This window comes from Alexandromys fortis, unplaced genomic scaffold (genome assembly GCF_014885135.2).
Source record: "Alexandromys fortis isolate MF-2015 unplaced genomic scaffold, M_Fortis_MF-2015_v1.1 scaffold_63, whole genome shotgun sequence".
Lineage (NCBI taxonomy): Eukaryota > Metazoa > Chordata > Mammalia > Rodentia > Cricetidae > Alexandromys > Alexandromys fortis.
The window spans coordinates 7,672,370-7,693,306 of record NW_026067953.1 but is presented as its reverse complement, the minus strand read 5'-3'; the positions used below and the strand labels follow the sequence as shown (position 1 = coordinate 7,693,306).

The 20,937-nt window shown below is 52.0% G+C and overlaps 1 protein-coding gene across 4 annotated transcripts in view; it reads right to left on the bottom strand.

Annotated features, from left to right (window-relative positions):
- The window catches only part of Rin3 (Ras and Rab interactor 3), a 111,770-nt gene extending 91,180 nt beyond the window's left edge, over window positions 1–20,590 (bottom strand). Inside the window, exon 1 of one of the 4 annotated variants that reach the window (XM_050151445.1) lies at window positions 20,443–20,590. Coding sequence is in view for 3 of the 4 variants with exons in the window: in XM_050151447.1 (XP_050007404.1) it covers window positions 20,022–20,062 (41 nt within the window). In the remaining variant the exon portion in view is untranslated. The other 3 variants (XM_050151447.1, XM_050151446.1, XM_050151443.1) reach the window with 3 other exon arrangements.
- Between the last annotated feature and the right edge of the window lie 347 nt (window positions 20,591–20,937).

The window sequence follows — 20,937 nt, the reverse complement described above, 5'->3', positions numbered from 1 at the left end:
TGTAAGTGGACCTGGGCACTGTTCAGTTTCTTCCACTTTGCTGAACATTCTCGAGGTCCACCCGCCTGAGTGTGGTGACTAGCAGAGTCTATTAGGGCTTCTGAATCAACTTTTCTTTCTTTTTTCTTTTTCTTTCCTTTTTTTTTTCTTTTTTGGCAGGGTTTCTCTGTGTATTTTTGGATCCTGTCCTGGAACTCACTCTGTAGCTCAGGATGGCCTTAAACTCACAGAGATCCGCCTGCCTCTGCCTCCCCAGTGCTGGGATTAAAAGCGTGCTCCATCACCACTCGGCAACCTTTTATTTCTTATCGACAGACCACATTGCTTTCTATGGACAGACCACATTCTAGGTATCCATGCAACTCTTGCTAACAAGACCTAAGGTGGCAAGAATCAGTTTCCTATAGATCATTAATAATTGCAGAAATTGCAGCAAATTAATTTGTCTGTGGGTGACATTACGTTGTAGACATGAAGGAAGACAAGGACTCATGAATCAAGTGGTTCAGAACAAATGCCATTGTCGGCAGAATGGGTGTGGCATTGGGCATGGAGTCTGATCGTGGACCAGACACTACCCCTCCCCTCTCTCTATTCAGCAACGTCTTCAGGAAAAGGAGATGTTTGTGCTCAACCTCAGATGCCTGGTAGGTTGACTCTTCCCACATGAACTCCAGCTGCTTGGCAGTGCTCAGAGAGTTACGCCAAGGGTACCACAGAACAAGAACGTGGGGATCAACTAGTAATGTCTGTGGGGTGCTCCACATGGGAGAACAGCTGTGCCTGCTGCTCTATATACTGACTGGGCCTCTCTCAGGCCAAAGACTAAGGTCCTTCCAGCCCTGTGAATTCCATGTCTCTGTGTCTCATCTGACCCTTGGCTGTGGGCCTTTGAAGGCTTCTCTTTCTAGCTTGGCTGGCCCTGCCCCAGAAGACAGCACAGAAGAGGCAGGCGGCCAGGAAAGCCTTGTCGCTTCTGCCAGATCCTTTTCCCTGAGTGTGCACTGCTCGGCCCCAGCTGCTGCCTCTTTCCTGGGCTGGCCCGAGCTGTAAAGGCTCAGGACCCAAAGCAGAGCTCCAGGGCCTGTGGGACAGAGGAGAAGTAGCTGGATTCAGACCTCTTCCACTGGTGTTCCACAGACACAGGCCGCCCATTTCCTGCGTGGAATGACCGTTAGAGGTGCAGGCCAGTACCCACAGGCACGTGGGATTTCAAGGATAATGAGCAGAGCCCATGTTTTACGGATTTTCCCTTCTCCTAACACTGAAAGACTTGTATGATAAGATAGATCCTCCACAGTTGTGCCCAGCACTGACCAATTCTGCAGGCTGCCCACAGCCTCAGAGGGGAAGTCAACTCAAGCAGGTCTTCCGGCCCCCGGAAACAAAGAGAGCAGACCAGGTCACCTCAGTTCATGCGTCACAGCCCACATCAAGGGGTCTGGCAAGTCAGAAGCCTTCAAGCTTTTTATGTCTGCCTGCAGAGGCCTTTGTCTCTCTTAAGTCAGTAGTCCCAGCCCTGTTCCCAGCCCTGCCTTCCTGAATCTACCATGGATTCCAGCGTTCCCTCTGGACTCAAACTCACCCCTCACATGGGCCCCACGAAGGCCACAGAGGCAATGGTTTCGGTGCCCAGGCTCTTCCGCTGGCAGCCCCTACCATGACAGGCCAACCCTAACCCTGTTTCTTAGATGCTCTGACTTGCTCACAGTGTTATACCCTCTATGTCTCTGTCCCTGGCTGCTTCTCTTCACTATGGGTGGAACTGTCTACTCCCATCAGGTCCCAGTTTGCAGGTGATTATCCTGGTTCTTAGCCATTGGTATGACAAGGGCTGAGTTGCCGGGTGCTTAGGGTGTGGTCTTGTTTGCTTTCTATTGCTGTGATAAAACACTGACCGAAACCAACTTGGGGGAGGAAATGGCTTATCTGACTTACAGGTCCAGATTACAGCCCACCATTGAGGGAAGTCAGGGCAGGAACTAAACCGGGAGCAGAGGCAGAAGCCATGGAGGAAAGCTGCTTGCTTACTGGCTTGCTCCCCCTGCTGTCTTATATACTCCAAAACCACCTGCCCAGGGGTGGCACCACCCATAGTGGACTGGGGCCTCCCACATTAATCACTGATCAATAAAATGCCACACAGGCTTGTCTACAGGTCACTCTGATGGAGGCTGTGTGGGTTTTTTGTTTGTTTGTTTGTTTGTTAATGAGAATGGATTCCTATAGGTTCATGTATTTGAATACTTAGTCCCCAGTTGGTGGAACCATTTGGGAAGGATTAGGAGGTGTGGCTTTGTTAGAGGAGGTGTGAAACTGATACAAAACTAACTTGATGAAGGCATGAGCTTGCAAACCAGGCAGCCTGCAGAAAGAGTCCCAGTGACTGCTCCTGTCTTTGCCTCTCTGCACATGTATTTAAGTGGGGGTGAGGGCTTTAGCACTTTATATGCTGGTTCTAAGAGCTTGAGGCTGTGCTTCAGTGAAAACAAAGCCCGATAATGTTGGTACAACCGCTGATCCATCCACCCATCCATTATATTGATTCAGCTCTGCTACAGACCTGCTCATTCTAGGCTGATCACAATACTTTTGAAGTAAGCATTGCTGCTGGCAGACTCGAGAGATGGCTCCATTATTAAAGCGTGCACTGTTCTTGCAGAGAATCTGAGTTTGTTCCAAGCACCCACACTGGGTGGCTCACAACCAGCTATAACTCCAGTTCCAGGGAACCTGACACCTCTTTAGGAACCAGCACTCATATGTGCATATACCTACACATAGACACATGCCTATACACATAACTAGAAATAAACCATTAAAGCAAAGAGCAGCGGGCGTCCTGCACCCGCCCCAATGAGACACCCAGAGGCATCACTAGACATGGAGAAGGAAAGGAGAGGGCAGGCTTCAGCGACCCATGTACCGGCCAGGACTGAAGCTAAAAGCCTCAAAGGCACAGGACCCAAGTCCCCGTGGCAGGGACAAGCTCTGGGCACATGTGTTGAACATTCGTATCAGGACGATCTCAGGATACCTGTGTAGAGACAGAGAGAAAGGTGGCCACGAGGTGACCAAAGGGGACAGAAAGCTGGTGGTGGAGAGAGGCAGGAGCTTCCAGGGCACCCAGCTGTCCTTTCTGATTTTGAATCGTCACGTGACCACGCTATGGGTTGGGGATATACCAGAGGTGTCTGGAAACTCCAAGCAAGCCAAGTTCTCCTTAGGAGGAGTCCCCATGTGTGGCTGAGCTGCACCATGCAGTCCCACTCAGGGCTTGACCCTCTTTGGGCTAAGTGTATCTGTAGTAGGCCGTTTTGTTTTAGAACCTACCTCAAGGAGATCCCTCGAGAATGCAGGTGTTTTCTGGGGCAGGATTCACAGTTGAGGAAAACAGGGAAAATCAAACAGTGAAGGTGTCACACCCTCACCCATGAAGATCCTCTCTCCTCTTCCTATCTGTATTTGGTGCTGAGGATGTCTATGGCCCAGGCCCAGCACAGAGCAGGGGGGGGGGAGGAGAAAAAAGGAATAGCAGATAAAGACACATTGGCATTATAGGCAACTGGCAATATCCATCCATCCTTGACCTACAGAGAAAGCAACTTTAGATGCCGAACTTAGTACAAACACTGAAAGAATACAGAGCCATTAAAAAGTTCCCACGGGACATTTAACTGGCCGGAACATTGGGTAGTACAGCTTCTATGGAGGGTAACTTTTAACTTATAGCACAATTGTAGGCATGCATGCCCTTTGACCCCACAGCTGAGGAGAGTCATCTTTGCAGATAGAGCTGCCACATGCAACATGATTCCTGAAACAACCAGTGTTCCCTGTAGCCACCGGGGCGTTGTCTGCACAGGAGACACGGCTGGTTTGCACAGGAGACACGGCTGGAAACAACCTCTGTGCCCATTGATAAGGGATCAGGAAAATAAAGGACAAACTATGCAACTGAAAAAAAAAAAAAGAGGAGGCTGTGTACTGATATGGAAAGGGTGACCGGAAGTGGTTAGTGACAAAGGACAGAACAGTATGTCCTGAGTTTCTCTGTCGGACGGAGTGGCGGAGGTGTTGAGAGTGGAGGGAGAGGATGCAGAGGGAAAGGCTGAAAAATCTGACTGGCGCTTGTAGGGATAACCATGAAGACAGACACAGCACCCCTCCCCCCAGAGTGGGAGAGGGGAACCTGGCCCTGGCTCTACATGGAGACGGCACTGGGCACCATGGATTTCTTCACTTCAAGACACAGAGATCTCTGTCTCCTTTATACTTTTCTGCACAGACTGTATTTTTATGTTTTATTAATACTAACTGTTGTTACCAGAAAGTAACAGTCTATGAAGACAGACAAATAGGGCTGAGAAGCCTCTGTCAGTAAAGAGTTGACCTCAAAGAACGGCAGACTCTGAGTTCTACCTCTAGAACCTACCTAAGAAGCTGGGCACAGCGGCACATGCTTGCAATCTCAGAGGTGGGAGATGGAGATGCCATCCCTGGAGCTCACTGGCCAGCTGGTTTAGCCCACTTGGCGAAATTTCAGACCAGTGAGAGACCCTGTCTCAAACCAAAAGCAGAAGGCTCTCAAGCCCAAGGCTGTCCTCAGATCTCCAACTACAGAGCACACATAGGTGATGTGTGCGCGCACACACACACACACACACCGTACATAAACATACACACCACACATCACATGCAGACAGACATACAGACACACACACACACACACACAAAGTGAAAGAAAAAATAGCCAGACGTACTTGCTACTTGCCTAACTGTGTTTTTTTGTACGAAACAGAGCAGAATTGGGGTTGGGGCACTCAAAAGTCCAGCTCATTGCCTGGGAGCATCTTGGACACCCTGATGGTGCCGGGGGAAAACTGGGCCACCACTCCCCACACTTGAGGCCCTTTGCTTTCTCTGCATTCCAGCATCACAGAGTGGATCTGAAGTGTCTCCCCAAAACCTGTGAGTGAAGGGCCCACGGTAGTGGAGTTAAGAAGTGAGGCCTGTGAGAGGTGACAGGCCACAAGGACCCAACCTCATCTGTGTGGTCATTCACTGGGGGACCATGGCTCTCTGAACTTTTGGGAAACGTGGCTTTACTTCACAAGTTGGTTCTCTCATGGCTGCCTGGCCATGGTAAGGCATCCTGCCATGATGCTCTGCCCGGACGCACAGACCCCAAAGCAACTGAGCCCGGTGACCACGATGGGAACCTGAAACCGTGAGAGAGAACAAACCCTTTCTCCTTGAGTGAATCGTTAGGTATTTCATCCAAGCCAGCCAGCACATTCAGATCCCTCCTCTGGAGAGGAAAAAAAGGAGGGAAAATGTCCTCATATATCTACAGGGCCAGAGCCAGGGGCATCAGACAGGATTGTGTATGTGGGGCTGGACAAGTGCAGGAATGCTGTCTCCAGGACACCACAAAAGGATCAGTACAGAAGATGGGTCCAGAGGGCTCCAACTCATCCCAAGTGTTAGTTAGTGGCTGCTGGCTTTGCTAGTCTGTAGTGTAGCCAGTGCTGTCTCCTGGAAGCTAGGGTGATGGGGCAACTGGTAGACCTACACCGCCCAGTGCAGTCTTCACAGGCTTCACTTGGCGTGTGATAAGGTAACCGAGGCCAGCGGCTACCCCAGGGAATCCGGCAGACCTGGACCTCTCCAGGGTTGGCTTTCTCAGGGTGTTCGTGACCTTGTGTCACCTGCGATTTGTTTTCAATTGGAAAGCAAAGGGGGCCGAGGAGAGAGAAGGACATTCTTGCTGTGCGTCCCTTCCCTAAGCACAGCCCTGCTGGGAAAGCAGCTCAGGAAAGAGCTCCACCCTGCGATGGCTTTCTCCCAGGAGCTGCCATGGGGCAGGCTGGACACCAGGCCTCGGCTTTAGCGGGTTAACCCCAGCTGCCCTGGGGCTCCTGGGCTTCTATTGACCCCCAAGTTTGGTGCCCTCCTTGTTTCTGCTGCTTTCTTTTCCCACAGAGGGAGCTCTTGAGGTAACCGGACCAAGGAGGCTTGAGGTGCAGACAGCCAGGGTCGGGGGGCCCCACCCAGACAGGCTCTTCTAGCATTGAGTAGTATAGCACGGAGTGTCTCCCACGTCCCACTGCCACCCTGCCTCTGGTCCTGTAAGCTGCATGTTTATTCAGGGGTCTCACCATCTGGAATTGAGGTGGCAGAAAGGAAGAGACAACACACACACACCCCACCACGCACTGACACAGGAGCTGGGCAGGGGACACACAACTCAAGCCAAAAGAGGACAGAGGCCAAGTTCTTTCCCAGGCACCTGCCTGCAGTGTACTGAGACTCGCATATCAATCTTTCAGTCAGAGTACCAACCCTGGCTGACCTGGAAGGGCTGCTATGGGGGAACACCAGAACCAGGGCATCTGGAGCTTAGAGATGGCTCAATAAATGGTCAGCTATGGCCACCGTCCAATTTGCACAGGGTCCTACTCGAGGGTAGGAAAAGTTCTGTCCTGGAAAGGGAGCAATCCTCTGGTCTAGCCTCTGCTACCGACTTGCTCTGAATCCAGGTTTCCTCGGCAGTAAGACAAGAAAAAGGTTACAAGCCCTCATCTGCTCCATAGGGCTACTGGAGGGCATGGATGCCAGTGGGGGGAGGGAGGAAGTGTCCTCTGACAAAGGAGTCCCCATCTCTGAATGGAGAGGTGACTCAGAACGGAAGCTTGGCTTCCATCAGCTGCCTCTCCTTGGGCCACTGCTAAGAACGAAAGGGTGCAGACAGGACATAGGCCTGACCCGCATCTTGCACAAACCATCAAAGCATCACGTCTCTCCAGTATCTGACACTGAGTCACCTGACACCCTCCCAAGCAGCGGCTATGGTCACATTTCCTCTACTGGGTGTCAGGTAAGCCATGTGTGCACCCTGGGCTGACTCTCCTGCCGATTCTAAGGGAGTCACTTTCCAGGCAACCTCCAAAAGTCAAACAGCATTGCCTTCCCTGGCCCAGAACCCTGCCACTCTGTTCATATGTGCCCTGCTACCCCAACAGATGTGACATGTGACAGGTCTGAGTGTTCAAGCGCCAGGCTGAAAGAAGCTGAAGACGCTGGCTGTCACAGACCCATGTCTGTGTGTTTCAGATGCTCAAGGCAAAATTTTACCTTGTAGGATGATATGAGGAGATGGTACCTTTGGGAAGGGATTATATCATGAAGAGGGTGAAGCCTCGTGGGTGGATTTTTTTTTTGCCTCATATAGAGGCCCAGAACACAGCTTGGTCCCCTTGCATGTGAGGACAGAGCCAGCAGCCTGTGAGAAACAGAAAATGACCCCACTGACACCGAACCTGTTAGCACTTTGATTTTGGATTTTACAGCCTCCACCATAGTGAGAGGGAAACCACTGTTGTTTAAAAGGTGTTGGCTCTGGCATTTTGTCATAGTAGCAGGAGCTGGCAAGATCCTGGCTAGTGAACTTGAGGCAGGGTGAAGTACTGAGGTGGGGAAGAATGTGAGCTGTAGGAAGACATTCCACACATCCATTTGACACTCAGGTATATACCCTACCCATCCGTTTCAAGTGCCCCTGAATTCCAAGGACAGAGTGTGGCCTGTAGGTGTCAAAGGTGAGACTAGCAAGTAGGGACCAGACATCCTTTCTGTGCCTTCCAACTTGGGTGTCACCCTGCCGTGGGGTTGGGGTGATGGGACCCAGGGCATTCCTGAATGGAGGGCATCAGGTGTGAGCCCCAGGGGTGGCATAGTATATAGAAGGCTAAGCAGAGGCTCTGGATGGGATGGAGCTTCACTCTGGTTCCAACGCTATTGTCTCCTGGCCTGCCAAGAGGCACCAGAACTCCAGCCTTGGAAGATGGTAACAATAGGGAGAATTCTCAACAGTGCGGTCAGAAGTAGATCCTCAGGATGCAAGCTGGGGTTACCAGGGCACAGGCAAGAGTGCCCAGAGTCCCTGCTCCTGTCCCAATGACACACAAATATCAATGCTCTCAGGAATTCTTCTATTAGAGTCATAGAACAAAGCCACTTGCAGTGACTGCTGACCTCCTAAACTCAGACTTTAGTGGAGGTGAGAGAAGCCCCAGGAACCAGGCAGGGCCTAAGACAGTGTGTGCTTTTCTAGGCAGACTGCAGATAAAGCAGACACTCCACAGCCTGGAGGCCTAGAACAGAGGGAGCTGGCAGGCTTATCCTCATAGGGTAGAGTCTTACTCCTGTAGCTACCGAGAGCCAATACTGAAGCCTGTTTTCAGGGCTTTTGGCCAGCCTGAAGTTCAGTTTTGTGCTGAGTGAACACACATCCTCCATTCATTACTAGCAAACATCACACGCCACGACATCACAGTTCACGCCCATCAGAAGCTTGCAGAGCTTACAGACCTTCTCCCAGGCACACTATGGCCTCCTGTGCTAGGGACAAGACCTTTCAGTGCTTCTGGGGCCATGTGGAACAAGAAAATGACCACCATTGACAACAACAACAGGTACAATCAGAACACACCCGATGTGAAGAGTGTTCTGACAAGGACATCCTCTGTCTTATAACGTGAGGCAGAGAGACCGTGGAAGGACACATGTCCACCTTGCCACCTGCCCTCTGATCAGAGGACTGCTAGCTCTTGGCAGGCACTCTTAGAGAATGTCACATGAGTGTTAGCCAGCAGGCAGGTTTTCAAACAAAAGCCATGATGTATGAGGATCCACCGGAAATGTCCTCATGCTATGATACCAGCGGTAGCCATTGTGAGCTTGGCTTCTACACAGGACCCTGGGGAAACCAAGACCTGTGTATGGTGGGGATCGGAGGGGTGAGGGTGGGGGTGGGAGGTGAGGGTAGGGGCTCTCCATACAGAGCCTGGCAGCAGCCTGCTCTAAGCTCCCAGTGGAGGCAGAGGATGCACTTGGGAGAAAAAGGGAGGACTGGCCAGTGGCAGCTGTCATAGGGGGGCTGTCTTCCAAGAAACATGCACCCAGACCTCTCATCCCACCATGAATGGAGGGGTCATGAGTCTTTGCAAAGTGTCACCGTGAGAGGGCTGTGAGGCCACTCACTACTTAACTTCATTCTGCGACAAGCGCACGAGACCTCTGTATTTCCTTGTTTCATTCACAGAGGAAGTGAAGACAAGAGAGGGCAAGCATCCATCCCAAGCATTCAAAGCAAGTCAGAGTAAACTGTGGACAGGAACTAGATACCAGTTTGTACAAGGCACAGAAACCCTATGAGCTGGGTTACTGCCAGAAGGCTGAGTGACAGAGACATGTGCGTGAGGAACAGGGACCCTCAGAACACTTCGTGGGACACCTCCTTTATGCTCAACACTGTTCAAACTTCTAACACGTATTAACTCACAAAATCCAATAACTCCGTGAGGTAGGAACAGTTATGACTTTACTTGTACAATGAGGAAACTGAGGCAGAAATGGGAAAGTATGTCCTGCCAGCTTTCTCTAGGCCCTGCTTCTCTGACCACAGTGTCCAGGCCTCACTGAGAGTACACTGAGCCACAGCTGCCCTGTGCCTGAGGAGTTGCCTGGAGAGGAGCCTAGGTAATAGCCCCCACCCTACCTAAGCCGTGCACACACAGCTCCTGTAAGGTCCCATGCACTCTCCCTTCTGTGGATACTTGCAGCAACCCCGCTGCACCCTGTATCCTCTGCTAAGTTCTGGTCCAGATAGTGAACCTTGTTCAGTCTGTAGTAGCTTCCACAGCTGGGGCCACCCACTCTCTTTATCTATCAGCTCGGACAGCCATGTGGGTTCCACGACGGAAATCTGGGCACAGACATCTGTGGTGCCTGCATTTGTGATCGCCCCAACTGGAAGCCACCGCCTGGGCTGTGAGGACCTAGATACACAAACCAGCATACCAACCCAGTGAGATCCCAAGTGAAAACAGGAAATACCTGCTAAGCCCCAAGGCTCAGAGGACCTCAAACTCATCCAGTTAGGAAGCTGCAGCCTGCTTACAGAGGGCACACTGGGTCCATTCCAGGGACTACTGAAGGGCACAGAAGTGAGTGGTTACAGGCCTGGGTGGACCCATGGGAGCTGACATCCCCACAGCCCTGGAATATAAGCTCCTCCCAGCCCTGGCCACTGTCCCTCAGTTTCCTCTGGGCTGAGTATTATGTGCCCTACATATGTTAATTAGTGTTTTCTTTGGTTGGGGGTCCCCTGTGGCCCACAGAGTGCCTCTGTACAAGGATAAAGGAGCTCTTTGCTCTCCCTAGAAGCAGGCTGAGCCCACCCCACCTCCCACATAACTGTCAGGACGCTCAGCTCTGAGTAAAATACAATTTCCTTCCCCCTCCCCCACTGGCACGCCCTCAGCCAGGCACATCTGAGCCAGTGAACAACCTGCACCATGGCATGCAACAGTCTTGAGGAGGTATGACGCATCCCAGAGCACCAGTCAGACGTGAACCAGAATAAACAGCCAGAAGCTTCCAGAAGCTTCCAGAGAAGTCTAAAGCTCACATGCCTGCAATCTAGTCCTGGAGGGGTGGCCCCTCCTCTCTCTTTTTCTCCTTTCTGCCCCCACTGAGAAGAGGAACTCATACATAGTCCTAAAATTCAGTTTAGTATTTCTGGGTATGGATAAAAGAAAACTCTGTTATTTGGAATAGAATTTGTAATAGAAAAAGTAAAACTGCAGTGATTTAAACAAGATGAATGTGCTCCTCCCTCATCTGAGGAGACGTGTGTGACTTTGGATTAATTAGTCCACAGCGACTATGTTTGAGACCCTAACTACATTGTTGTCCCACCCCGCACAGTTTCTGCATTTTAGTTAACCTCAGAATCCAAGACGCTGCCTCGGCTCCAGCTGTGATATCTGCATTTCAGCCAATAGGAAGCACAAATCATTTCATTGTCTGGGCAAACTTCACTTCCTACTTACACCTCTCTGTCCTGAACTTAAAAATCAAATGACTATAATCTACTTGCAATAAAATTGCAAAACATTTGTCTTAAAAGTTCTATACACCTAAAATGCAGGAGCCAACCACGAAGGCTTTCTTTACTCTCACAAAGGTCCTGGGACCAGAACTACTCTCGAGGAAATCGAGAGTCCCTAAACCTTAGACCTGCACACATTTTCAGAGGTTTCATTCAACACAGAGGCTCGGGATGATGATGAACAGTCCACGCAGGCAACGACTAAGCTGGCTCTGTTCATTACATGGACCATAACATAGGCAAGAGAGACGGCTCAGTGGGTAAGGTACCTGGCACCAAGCTTGATGCCCTGAGATCCACTCCCAGGACCTGTATAGGAAGGAATGAACGGACTCTAGAAGTTATCCTCTAATCTCCACTGTGCGCATGGCATACATACAAAATGTAATTTTACATTACATGGCACTATGATGGCTGACCGGCAACACATGTCCCCAGTACATGTAGGAACATGGAAGGAAGTAACCCTTGGGGTAAAAAGAGGAACACAAGTTATCACATACACACAGATTAAAATTATACAAATGCACATTTGATCAGGGTACAGATTAAGAGACAAATGTTTGAGGATTTCAATTTCATTATTTTTGTTCATGAATTTTTGAAGCATATAATAAAAATTGTTTTTGAGGATCAATAGTATCCACACGTGTAACCGCATGTATGTGCACGCACAAGCATACACACATGTACGCATGCACACAGAGTTCCCAATGGTCTCACAGTCCAGAGGGCCCAGAACACTGTCTCTGGTCACCATGACAACACTGTGGGAGCTGGGGTTGCTGCCCCATCAGCCATGCGAGAGGAAGGAGGTGCTGTGGCAGGCTCAGCTGCAGCATCTTGCCCAGCACTGCTGAGCCCTGGGTGGAGGAACAGGCCCTGCTCATCACTATGGGAAATAAACCCCAAACTCTTTTACAGAGAGCCAAGTAGAAGCCCCTCCACGCCTTCACACACAACACTTTTCCCTGCTCCACACCAGACTCCTCAGGGCTCCACACACATGCCCTATTGGTACCAGCTTTTCTACTTCAATCCAACTTCTAACTGAATTCCTTTCCCTGTATTCCTGATCTCAGCAGTTACTACACACTCACCCTTGAAGACATGACCCCAGAGCTATCACTGCCAGTGCCCTCTCTGCTCACCACAGCCAATGGCAGTACCCCCTCAGCACCTTTGTCTAGAGTACCTAGTACTTCAGCTCTGCGCATGCCTCTCTTCTGTTCCCTAGTGGATCTGGAAACATCTAGACGTCTAAGTGCTTGGTGAGTGGCTAAGTGATGGCTGGCTGGCTGGCTGGCTGGCTGGCTGGCTGGCTGGCTGGCTGGCTGGCTGGATGAATAAATGGCTGGGCAGATAGGTGGAGGGTCAGATGAATGGATGGAGAGATGAACTGATCAATGAATGGGTGAGTGGAGAGAGGAATAGATGGATGAATGACAGACAGGTGAGTGGATGGACAGATGGAACATAGATGGACTGGACTTCTGGCTAGATGGCTATAGGAAGGAGCAAGCAGAGGGTAGACAGGTGGCAGACGCTGGCTGGTGGTAGGAGGACAATGGGTGGATGGCGGATGGATCAACAGGTGGGAGCCAGATGGCTAGCTGTCTGAATGACTGAGTGACTGAGCGGGTTAGGGATGGATGGATGGAGAGGTGGCTGGAGGAGAATGGGTGAATTAGTGAACAGGAAAAATGCCTGAATATGCTTCAGAAGGATGCTCTACTTAACACGCAGAGCAGGAAGATACAGGTATAACTGACAGTGTCCTCAAATGCCATCCTTAGAAGCTGGCTTAATGTCCTAGACACATCCACATGGCCAGCCTCTGAGAGCTGAGAGGGAGGAGCCTGGGCAAAGAACTGGGTGAATCTTGTCTTGCTAGCTGATCCATCAGCCAGAGACCATCAGTCTGGATGAAGTCAGGCTTGTTCTTTCCCCAGCCTCGGAGCCCCAGGGAGCCTACAGAGGAGGGCTTCCTAGTGCCAGAGGTCCTCCCTTCTGGGCTAGCCCACTCCACCCAGCCCTTGAGAAAACAGGCTCCTCCCATAGGCTCCAGCATCCCCACTGGGCCCCACTCATCAGTGGAGTAGCAAAGGCATCTCAAGTCTCATCTAGGGAAAAACAAGCTCTTGGCTTGTTTGAAGATCTCAGAGTCGGCAACAATAAGAGGCCAGCATTCCAGGGGGCAGTATCTAATAGGACAGCCTATCTAAGGCCCACCCCTACCTCTCTCTCAAAGATTCTTTCCTTCCCAGGCCAGAAATAGAGGACTCTCAGTCCACCTGGCCCTGAATAGGAAGATGCAGTCTTGGCCCAGAGCCTGGGGCCAATGCTTTATAGGATGTGGCCTGAGCTCACTGTAGCTACCTCAGACACAGACATGCCTGACCACAACCCTCTAGAGGTGGGCCACTTTGTCTGAAAGGAACTAAACTTCTATCTCGGGCTGGTGCATTCTTTTAAATCTACCGACAGAGTGGGAACATCCCGGGAATTGGCGAGCCAGCATGAGGGGCTCTGTGACCCTTTCTAAGTTTGTGATTATTGACTATCAGCCTTGTATCAGGTTTGGAGCAGCCCTCACAGGCTTCGATCTAGGGGAGAGGAACAGCCCCTGAAGTGGAAACCAAGGTTCTTCCAGATTCTTCCGTGAAAAGCTGAGTCTGACAGCCTGAGAGATACAGAGTTGAGAAAGCCCTCCCTCTGCCTTGTTGATATCTGAAGAAAGATTCTTCTGGCCTGTGCACCTCTCTCTCCTTCAAGGACACTCTCACACACTGAATGGAGATGGAAGACACAGAGTCCCTTTCTGGCCTCCCACACAGAGACTGGCTGACTGACGTGAAGAAGGCCTGGGAGCGTGGTGAGGAGCCAGAGAACCCTTCCCAGGCAGGGTCTCCTCTGACCTCCATCCTTCCACCCTGTCTAAGGTTGACGTCACAGGCAACCTACACACCGTGTAGGCAACTGAAAGCTTTGGGATTTCCCTAATGTTCTTTTTCGTTATTATTATTGATTTTTATTGAACTCTACATTTTTCTCTGCTCCCCTCCAACCCTCTCTCAAGGTGGCTGGGAGGTCTCTCGAACCAGCCTGATGCCAACCCTTCCCGGAGAAGCCCTCCCACCCACCCTCAGTCAAAGCCCCACTAGGAAACCACTGGCCTTGGTCACGGGAGCTCTCAGACTCAGCTCTTTTGCATGACCAGTTTTGTCAACTAAACCCCACAATATGAGAAAGCATTTTCCCTTAGCTGCTCGAACAGAGAGAGAGGTGGCCCAGCAGCCTCCTTTCCGAGTCTGCCTTTGTTTCTTAGGAAAGGGAACAGCATATTCTAGACTATTCTATGGGCCACCTTCCTAGCCCTTAGGGCAGGAGACCCATTCACTGCCTGCCCTAAGTATGCTCCCTAATCTTATTGCAGGACCCTATTCCTGCTGCCCATGGGCCAGCCTTGGAGGGAATTACTAGATATCCTTGGAGCAGCTGCTCAGAGACCAGTGCTGCAGAGAATTGTTTATTAGGAAACCAATTCCCAAACTTGAGAGGGGACAGGACCCCAGGATGCCCATTAGCTCTGCAGATGATCTATATATATGCAAGCCCCTGCACAGTCTTCAGATCAAAGAAAGACAGGCTCCCCTCCAGCACCACAACCCTCCCCAACAATAGTGCCTTTAAATTCCGAGTGTCTCTGAGTTCAGTGATCTGCAATTGAAGCCTTGTGAGGCAGCAGGGACCCCAGAACTTCCACCCCTGCCTATCTGTTTTCCAGGCTCAGGATGTTCCACTCTGCCCATCCCTGAGAGGGGCTCATCACATCCCGTCAGTAAGAACCATGGTGGAATGGGGCTCAGCTGGGTCCCCACACAAGGTCCTAGGTATCCAGCCCCCTCTGCCTTCCAGGCTGGGGACAGTGAAAAGACCTTGGGGTCTGCACTCCTTCGAGGGGCCTTTTAGACAGGTAAGCACACACCTGATGGTGACAAGGGCCGGAGGGGCATGCTGCTCTCCCTGCCTGGCCCGAGAGTCCTCCAAGCAGCTGAAACAGCTGTCCTCTTTCTAACTGGCAACACTGTGCCACAGAGGAGAGGAGGAAAAACCACTACAGTTGTGGTTTTGATCCGTGGGTCCATCAGTCGAGACTTCCATGGTCCAGACCTCCTTTAGGGACAAAGTAGTGCAATTTCCTGATTCTAAGAATAAAAGGCAAGTTCTGGTCAGGAGGTGCCTTGATAGAAAGGCCTAGAATCAGTTGTCGGGTCTGCTCTAACCCATGCCGGCTAATTTTACATCAGCTTGACTCAAGGTAGAGTCATCTTCGAAGAGGGAACCTCAGCTGAGAGAATGCCCCCACCAGGTTGGCCTGTGCGGCTTTTTCTTAATTGGTGATTGATGCCTGAAGGTGCAACTCCCTGTGGGCAGTTCCGAAGGTCCTGGGTACTATAAAAAGGTAGACTGAGCAAGCCGTGAGGAGCAAGCCAGTAAGAGCATTCCTCCGTGGCTTCCACTTCCTGACCTGTCTTTGTTTTTGATGATGGACTGGGATGCAGATGTGTAAGATGAAATAAAAACCTTTTCCTCCTCAAGTTGCTTTGGGGTCATGGCGTTCTTTCGCAACCATAGAAACCCTAACGAAATCATTCACCAACTGGAAACAAGGTGACTCATAGTCACCTATTCCTTCCCTAATAAGGGGCTGATGGGGGGCACATAAGAATTTCAGGGGTTCTTCTAGATCCCCTTCCCTGTGCTTGGGTTCTTTCTGGGCACACGATTCTCTCAAACTCATGCAGTAGCTAGGAAGCCACTTCCATAGATCTGTATCTTTTCCATCTAACACCCCCTTCTCACCCCAGCCAATGTCTTCTTTTTCCAAAGTCACTGGAGAAACTACAGGGCCATTCACTTTTGGGGAGTGCAGGGCCACCCTCCCTTACACCCTCCCTTCTGGGCCTGCCAAAGATTCCAGTTCCAAGCCTTTCCAGGCTTCTCGCTTCTCCAAACCTGCTTCCCCCCTCTTCTTCATGGCTGCCTGCCAGTTCAGCTCATTTGTCACTGTCTAGTGACAAGAACCAAGAGATGATTCACTGGCCATGACAGGTGGAACCTGGGGGAGGGCCCGAGGGAAGAAATGGCAGTCACTCTGGGACCCTGAGGGCCAGCTCTCACTCCCTCTGCAGACTAGTGGGAGGTGGAGAGGGTGGTAAGGGACCTGCCTCTGATCCACGTCCCCCTTCTGCTTCCAGCAGAGATGTTCTATAGGTGTTTCTACTTGTGATGTCTAGACTCCATCTGTGTCAGAATGCCACTGCCTGGTAACACCGTAAGTTTTCTGTCCAACCTGGGACCAGAACACGTAGGCGTCAAGAGAGAAAGGAAAGTTCAGGAGGGCCGCAGGGATGGGTATGCCTAGACTCCTCCATGCCATGCCAGCTGCATTCCTCCCCCACATCCCTGGTAAGAAAACCCTTCACTGTCCCAGGCCAGGATCTCTGTCAGGAGGTGGATGCCAGTCAAGGCGACCTGTGAACATCAGACCCTGAAAGCCAGTCAGAGAAGTCAGAGAAGACAGCAGAGCTGTAGGAGCTGAGGCCCTGCTCAGGGGCTTCCCTGAGTCTCAGACCTCTGAGTCTCAGAGCCTAGAGAGACTAAGGACTGGTCAGCATGGCCTTAACAGGACCCCTGTATCATGTCAGGCCAAAGGCTAAGAGACCCAAGTTCACCTTCCTCTTTCAGGGTCTCTGTTTCCTCATTGCAACACTGAGGACAGATTGGGTCAGGGCCCACCCAATTTTTTCTAAGAAAGGAATTCTTTTACAAATACAATTTAAAATAAACCCATAAATCCTCAACACAGCAAACCTGGGAAAATGTATAGGGCACGCTTTCCACGGCAGGGCGGTGTGGGGTGCCTGCCACGTCTCCCCTGGGCCTAGAAAACTTCCGGCTCTCCCAGGCTCCAAGGGGCACCATTATTCAATCTCCTAGGACTCCACACAGCTGGGTGTGTGATCGTGAGCAGCTGCCTTCCACCAGCTCCGCCTCTGGAGTTGCCCCTTATCCTCTATTTCATTAGTCTAATTTCATTCCATCAACAAAGTCTGCCTCTCTTACTCCTCCTTCCTCGATGGTCCATCCGGTCCATCCTGTTTACACCTGACTACCAGGCTACTGTACGGGCCTCCCAGCTGCTGTCTGTCACCTTCTGTGCAAACCTCAGCTAGGTCCTGAGCACTCACCCAAGACTGCTCAACCCCTGCAAGACCCACTTTCTGTAGCCCTAGCTCCTGCTAACCACATCGCCCCACCCCTAGAATGTTCTAGATTGTCTTAGCCTCTGATGAATGTCCTCTCGTCCCAGTAACCTCCTCTGACCACCTGTCTAGAACGCTCTGAGGGTTCCTCCTGCCCAACTTACGTCCTCTGAGGACACCGGTCAGGGTGCAGAGCCTGTTTGAGGGGTTGTGAACAGTCTTAAGTGTATGCCTCCCACAACAGTTGGTGGGGAAAAATGGCTGCCTCCAGCGTAGCCGGCAACCTCTCTGCATTTTCTCTTCTCCCAGCCAACTGTTTCAAAAAGGAACAGAATTTGCTTGTAAAGACCCTCAGTTCAGGAGTCAGAACTCAAGTGACATTATCCTAGCTGCTTGCAGGTAGCATTCCCCAGCTATCTGAATGCCTCCCACTCCAGAAAGGAGAGGGTTCTGGCCCAGTAGGGAGCAAAGAGACTCAAAAAGCTTTCCTGATGGCAGCAGGGCCTAGGGATGCCTTAGGGTGAAAGGCCTCTGGGTTTTTAGATGTGTAGGTCAGGACAGGGTGTGTTAGAAAGTACCCCCCAAGACTTAGAAGGAACCAACCCCTGAGCAGAGACCATTAGAAGCAGCTGTCAGTTAGAGGCTCACTTTGGTTTCTGTACACAGAGGGTAGCCGCTCTTGGTAGCAAGCCCTCTGCCAGTGGGGGTAGGAAACGACATTTTGAAAATGTTACCCTGAGGGCCCTGCCCCGAGTACGAGGTTTGACACAGGCCACTTAGGAACCATTCCCATGTAAAGAGTCTACAAAGTAGCAAGCATTTCCCGCAGCAAATTTCTGCTCAAGAGCGCTTAGCATGAACCAGGCACTGTCCTAAGCAAGTCAGAGAGTGGCCTAGGTCCTATACTGCCTATAAACAGAGGCTTAGATACAACTCATCTGGGTGTTGGCGAGAAGGTTCAGTCAACACGAGGGCCTGAGTCTGCTTCTCCAGAACGCATATAACACCAGGCAGGCAGACCTCTGTAGCCCCCTGGCCAGGTAGGCAAGATGAATCAGTGAGGTCCAGTGAGAAACTGTCTTGAAAAAATGGAGACCAAGAGCGACTGAAAAAGACACATGACATCAGTGCCTGGCCTCTACACACACATGAGCGTCAGGTTCACACACACCAGCTCATACCCATCTCTCCACACCACAATCCATCCACTCCAACCCTAGTGAAGGAGGATTTCCAGATGAGGCGGAGGTCAGAGCACTTTGTCCCAATCACCCAGTTGGCAAAAGGAAGGTCCCCGCCCAACAGATGACAATGATCATAATAACTGTCGAGGACATCGCCTCCCAGCCAGTCTGCGTAATGCTTTCGACTAACTTAACCCTAAAAATGGCCCGTGAAGAATAGTGACAATTGCTTATCCTTGTAGGTAAACTGAGGCATGGATTAAATCACTGGGGCAGGCACGGAACAAGGAAAAGCAGAAGGAAATGGGTCAGTCCAGGTCATCTTGGGGGTGGGGCTGGGGGTGGGGAATGGAAGTAGATGAGGTCATAGCCTGGTTTCTCACCCTCCTTTTCTAGCCGGCTTAACCTTCCCACCCAGGGTACAGCAGATACTCGCTCCCAGGAGTCCCTTCCCCATCAGAATTCCCAGTTCCCCAGCGAAGGAAGCATCAACACAGAATTTCCGGGCTGTGGCTGTAGCTGGGGTTGGGGGTAAGAGGAAGGACTGCAGTCAGATCTACATGACTTAAGGGCCCGGACGGGCCACTCCCAGCCCCCCACCCCCACAAGATCGGTACAGAATTCCTGTTCTACAGAGTGGAGACCCAAGGTCCTGGGAGTTGAAGTCACAGACTTAAAACAGCCAGCCAGCCGCAAGACCAGGCCCGGGACTTTTAAATGAAAATACAAAGGTATGGCGCCCTAGATGCGCCCATCAGCCATGGCACCTCAGAAAGTCCTGGAAGGCTTTCACAGAAATCGCTTCCTATTCAGTTCCGCTTCAAAACTGACCCTTCCCGAGCTAATCTCTCGTGGGGGAGAGAGGGTAGGAAGGAGCAGGAAAGTAGCAGTCCCCACGCCATTTAGTTTCCCTCACTTTAGGATGAATCTGTGCCCTGGGATCCCGCCAACCATATGCACCCAAGCACCCTAGACCCTCCTCACACACCAGGCTTAGCAGAAGCAGAGGACAGTCCAAAGGTTACTGTCCCTGTCAATCCAGCTGGCTAGCAGAGGGGATCCCGGTGGCGCCTCAATCAGGGCTGCCTGGTGGGGTTCCTGAAGTTGTAGATGTCTTTGATCTACCATCCCACTCTCCTCCTAGCCCCAGGACAGGAGGGTGCAAGGGGGGTTGGGGCTCAGGCAGAACAGCGGTACACTGGGGTGCACGGGGCTGGCTGCGTCAGGACAACGAATGCTTGCATCCAAAGTTCAGCCCGGGCAGGAGCCATGTCTACACAGACACACGGCGCGAACAAGAACAAATACAGATATACTCTAACCAAATCCGCCCAGCCGCGGGGAATGTGCGCTGCTTTTCCAGTTAAAAAAAGTTTGAGTTCGAAAGTTTGGCCAAGTGCTGCACTCACCAGTGCCGCCCCCTTTCCCTGTAAATCCCACGTCTGGTCTCTACTGGGTCGGGGGTGGGGGGGGGGCTCCCATCTCAACACGACACCCAAACGTCCGCAGCCCAGGGTCCCTCTTGAGCAGCCAGGACTCTCGGTGACCAAGCAGAGCAAAGGTGCAGAACGCGGGCCACCTGGGGAGAGGCGGGCGCGGGCTGCCACTTACCCGGAGGGGTGGGCGCTCGCGGGCGCCTCGGCGCGTCGCATCGTGGGGCCCGCAGTTGGGGACGCGGCTCCGCCAGGCTCAGAGGCACGGCGACCTCCGCGTGGCGCTGGCGCTGTCCCTCGCCGAGGGTCGGGCCAAGCGCCGCCGCCAGCCGCGCGCCCAGTGGGGAAGCGCGGGGCCGCTGGCTTCCACTTCCTGGATCGCAGAGCGCGGGGCTCGCAGGAAGAGGCCGGCCCTGGTGGTCAAGGGCTTTTTGTCAGAAGCCATTCGGCGGCGGCGGCTTGCAGCCCGGAGCCCCCTGGGGAGCGCGGAAGCCGGGCCGCGCCCCTGGGGCCGGGCCTGGCGGCGGGCGGTGCCGGGGTCGAGGGCTGCGCGGGCTTGTTGCCTTGGCCCGCGCGGGGAGCCTGCGAGGGAAACTTACAGGAAAGTCTCCAAGTTGGCACCGGGCAGCGAGGCGCTCAGGTCCGGCAGGTGACAAGGCCCAGGGCACGACTCGGAGCTCCTCCATCCCAGAGGGAGCCACACAGCCTACCCTCAGCTCCCAAGGCCGGGCACCTCCTCCACATCCCTGACACTTAGCCGCTCCAGTCTTGCTTTGATGCTGCCCGTGTTGATAAGCGCACTGTTTAAAAGGGCAGATAGCATCTGTCAAGCCTGCCGTCTAACGCACCTGTGCTAGGTACCACACCCAGAGGATGGCAGAGGAAGAAAACCTGCCAGCTTATACAACAACATTAAGGCTTGAGGCCTCTCCTTTAAGTGCCCAGCCACTCAAAAATGTCCCCTGAGCCTGCCAAGCCCATGAGAACGGGTAACAGCAGACCTCAAAATACCACCTCGTCTGATTCATTCTCAGCCTGGGCACTATTTAGTCAACTGGGGACAGATGTAAGTTTTGTGCTTGGGACTGTCTTGT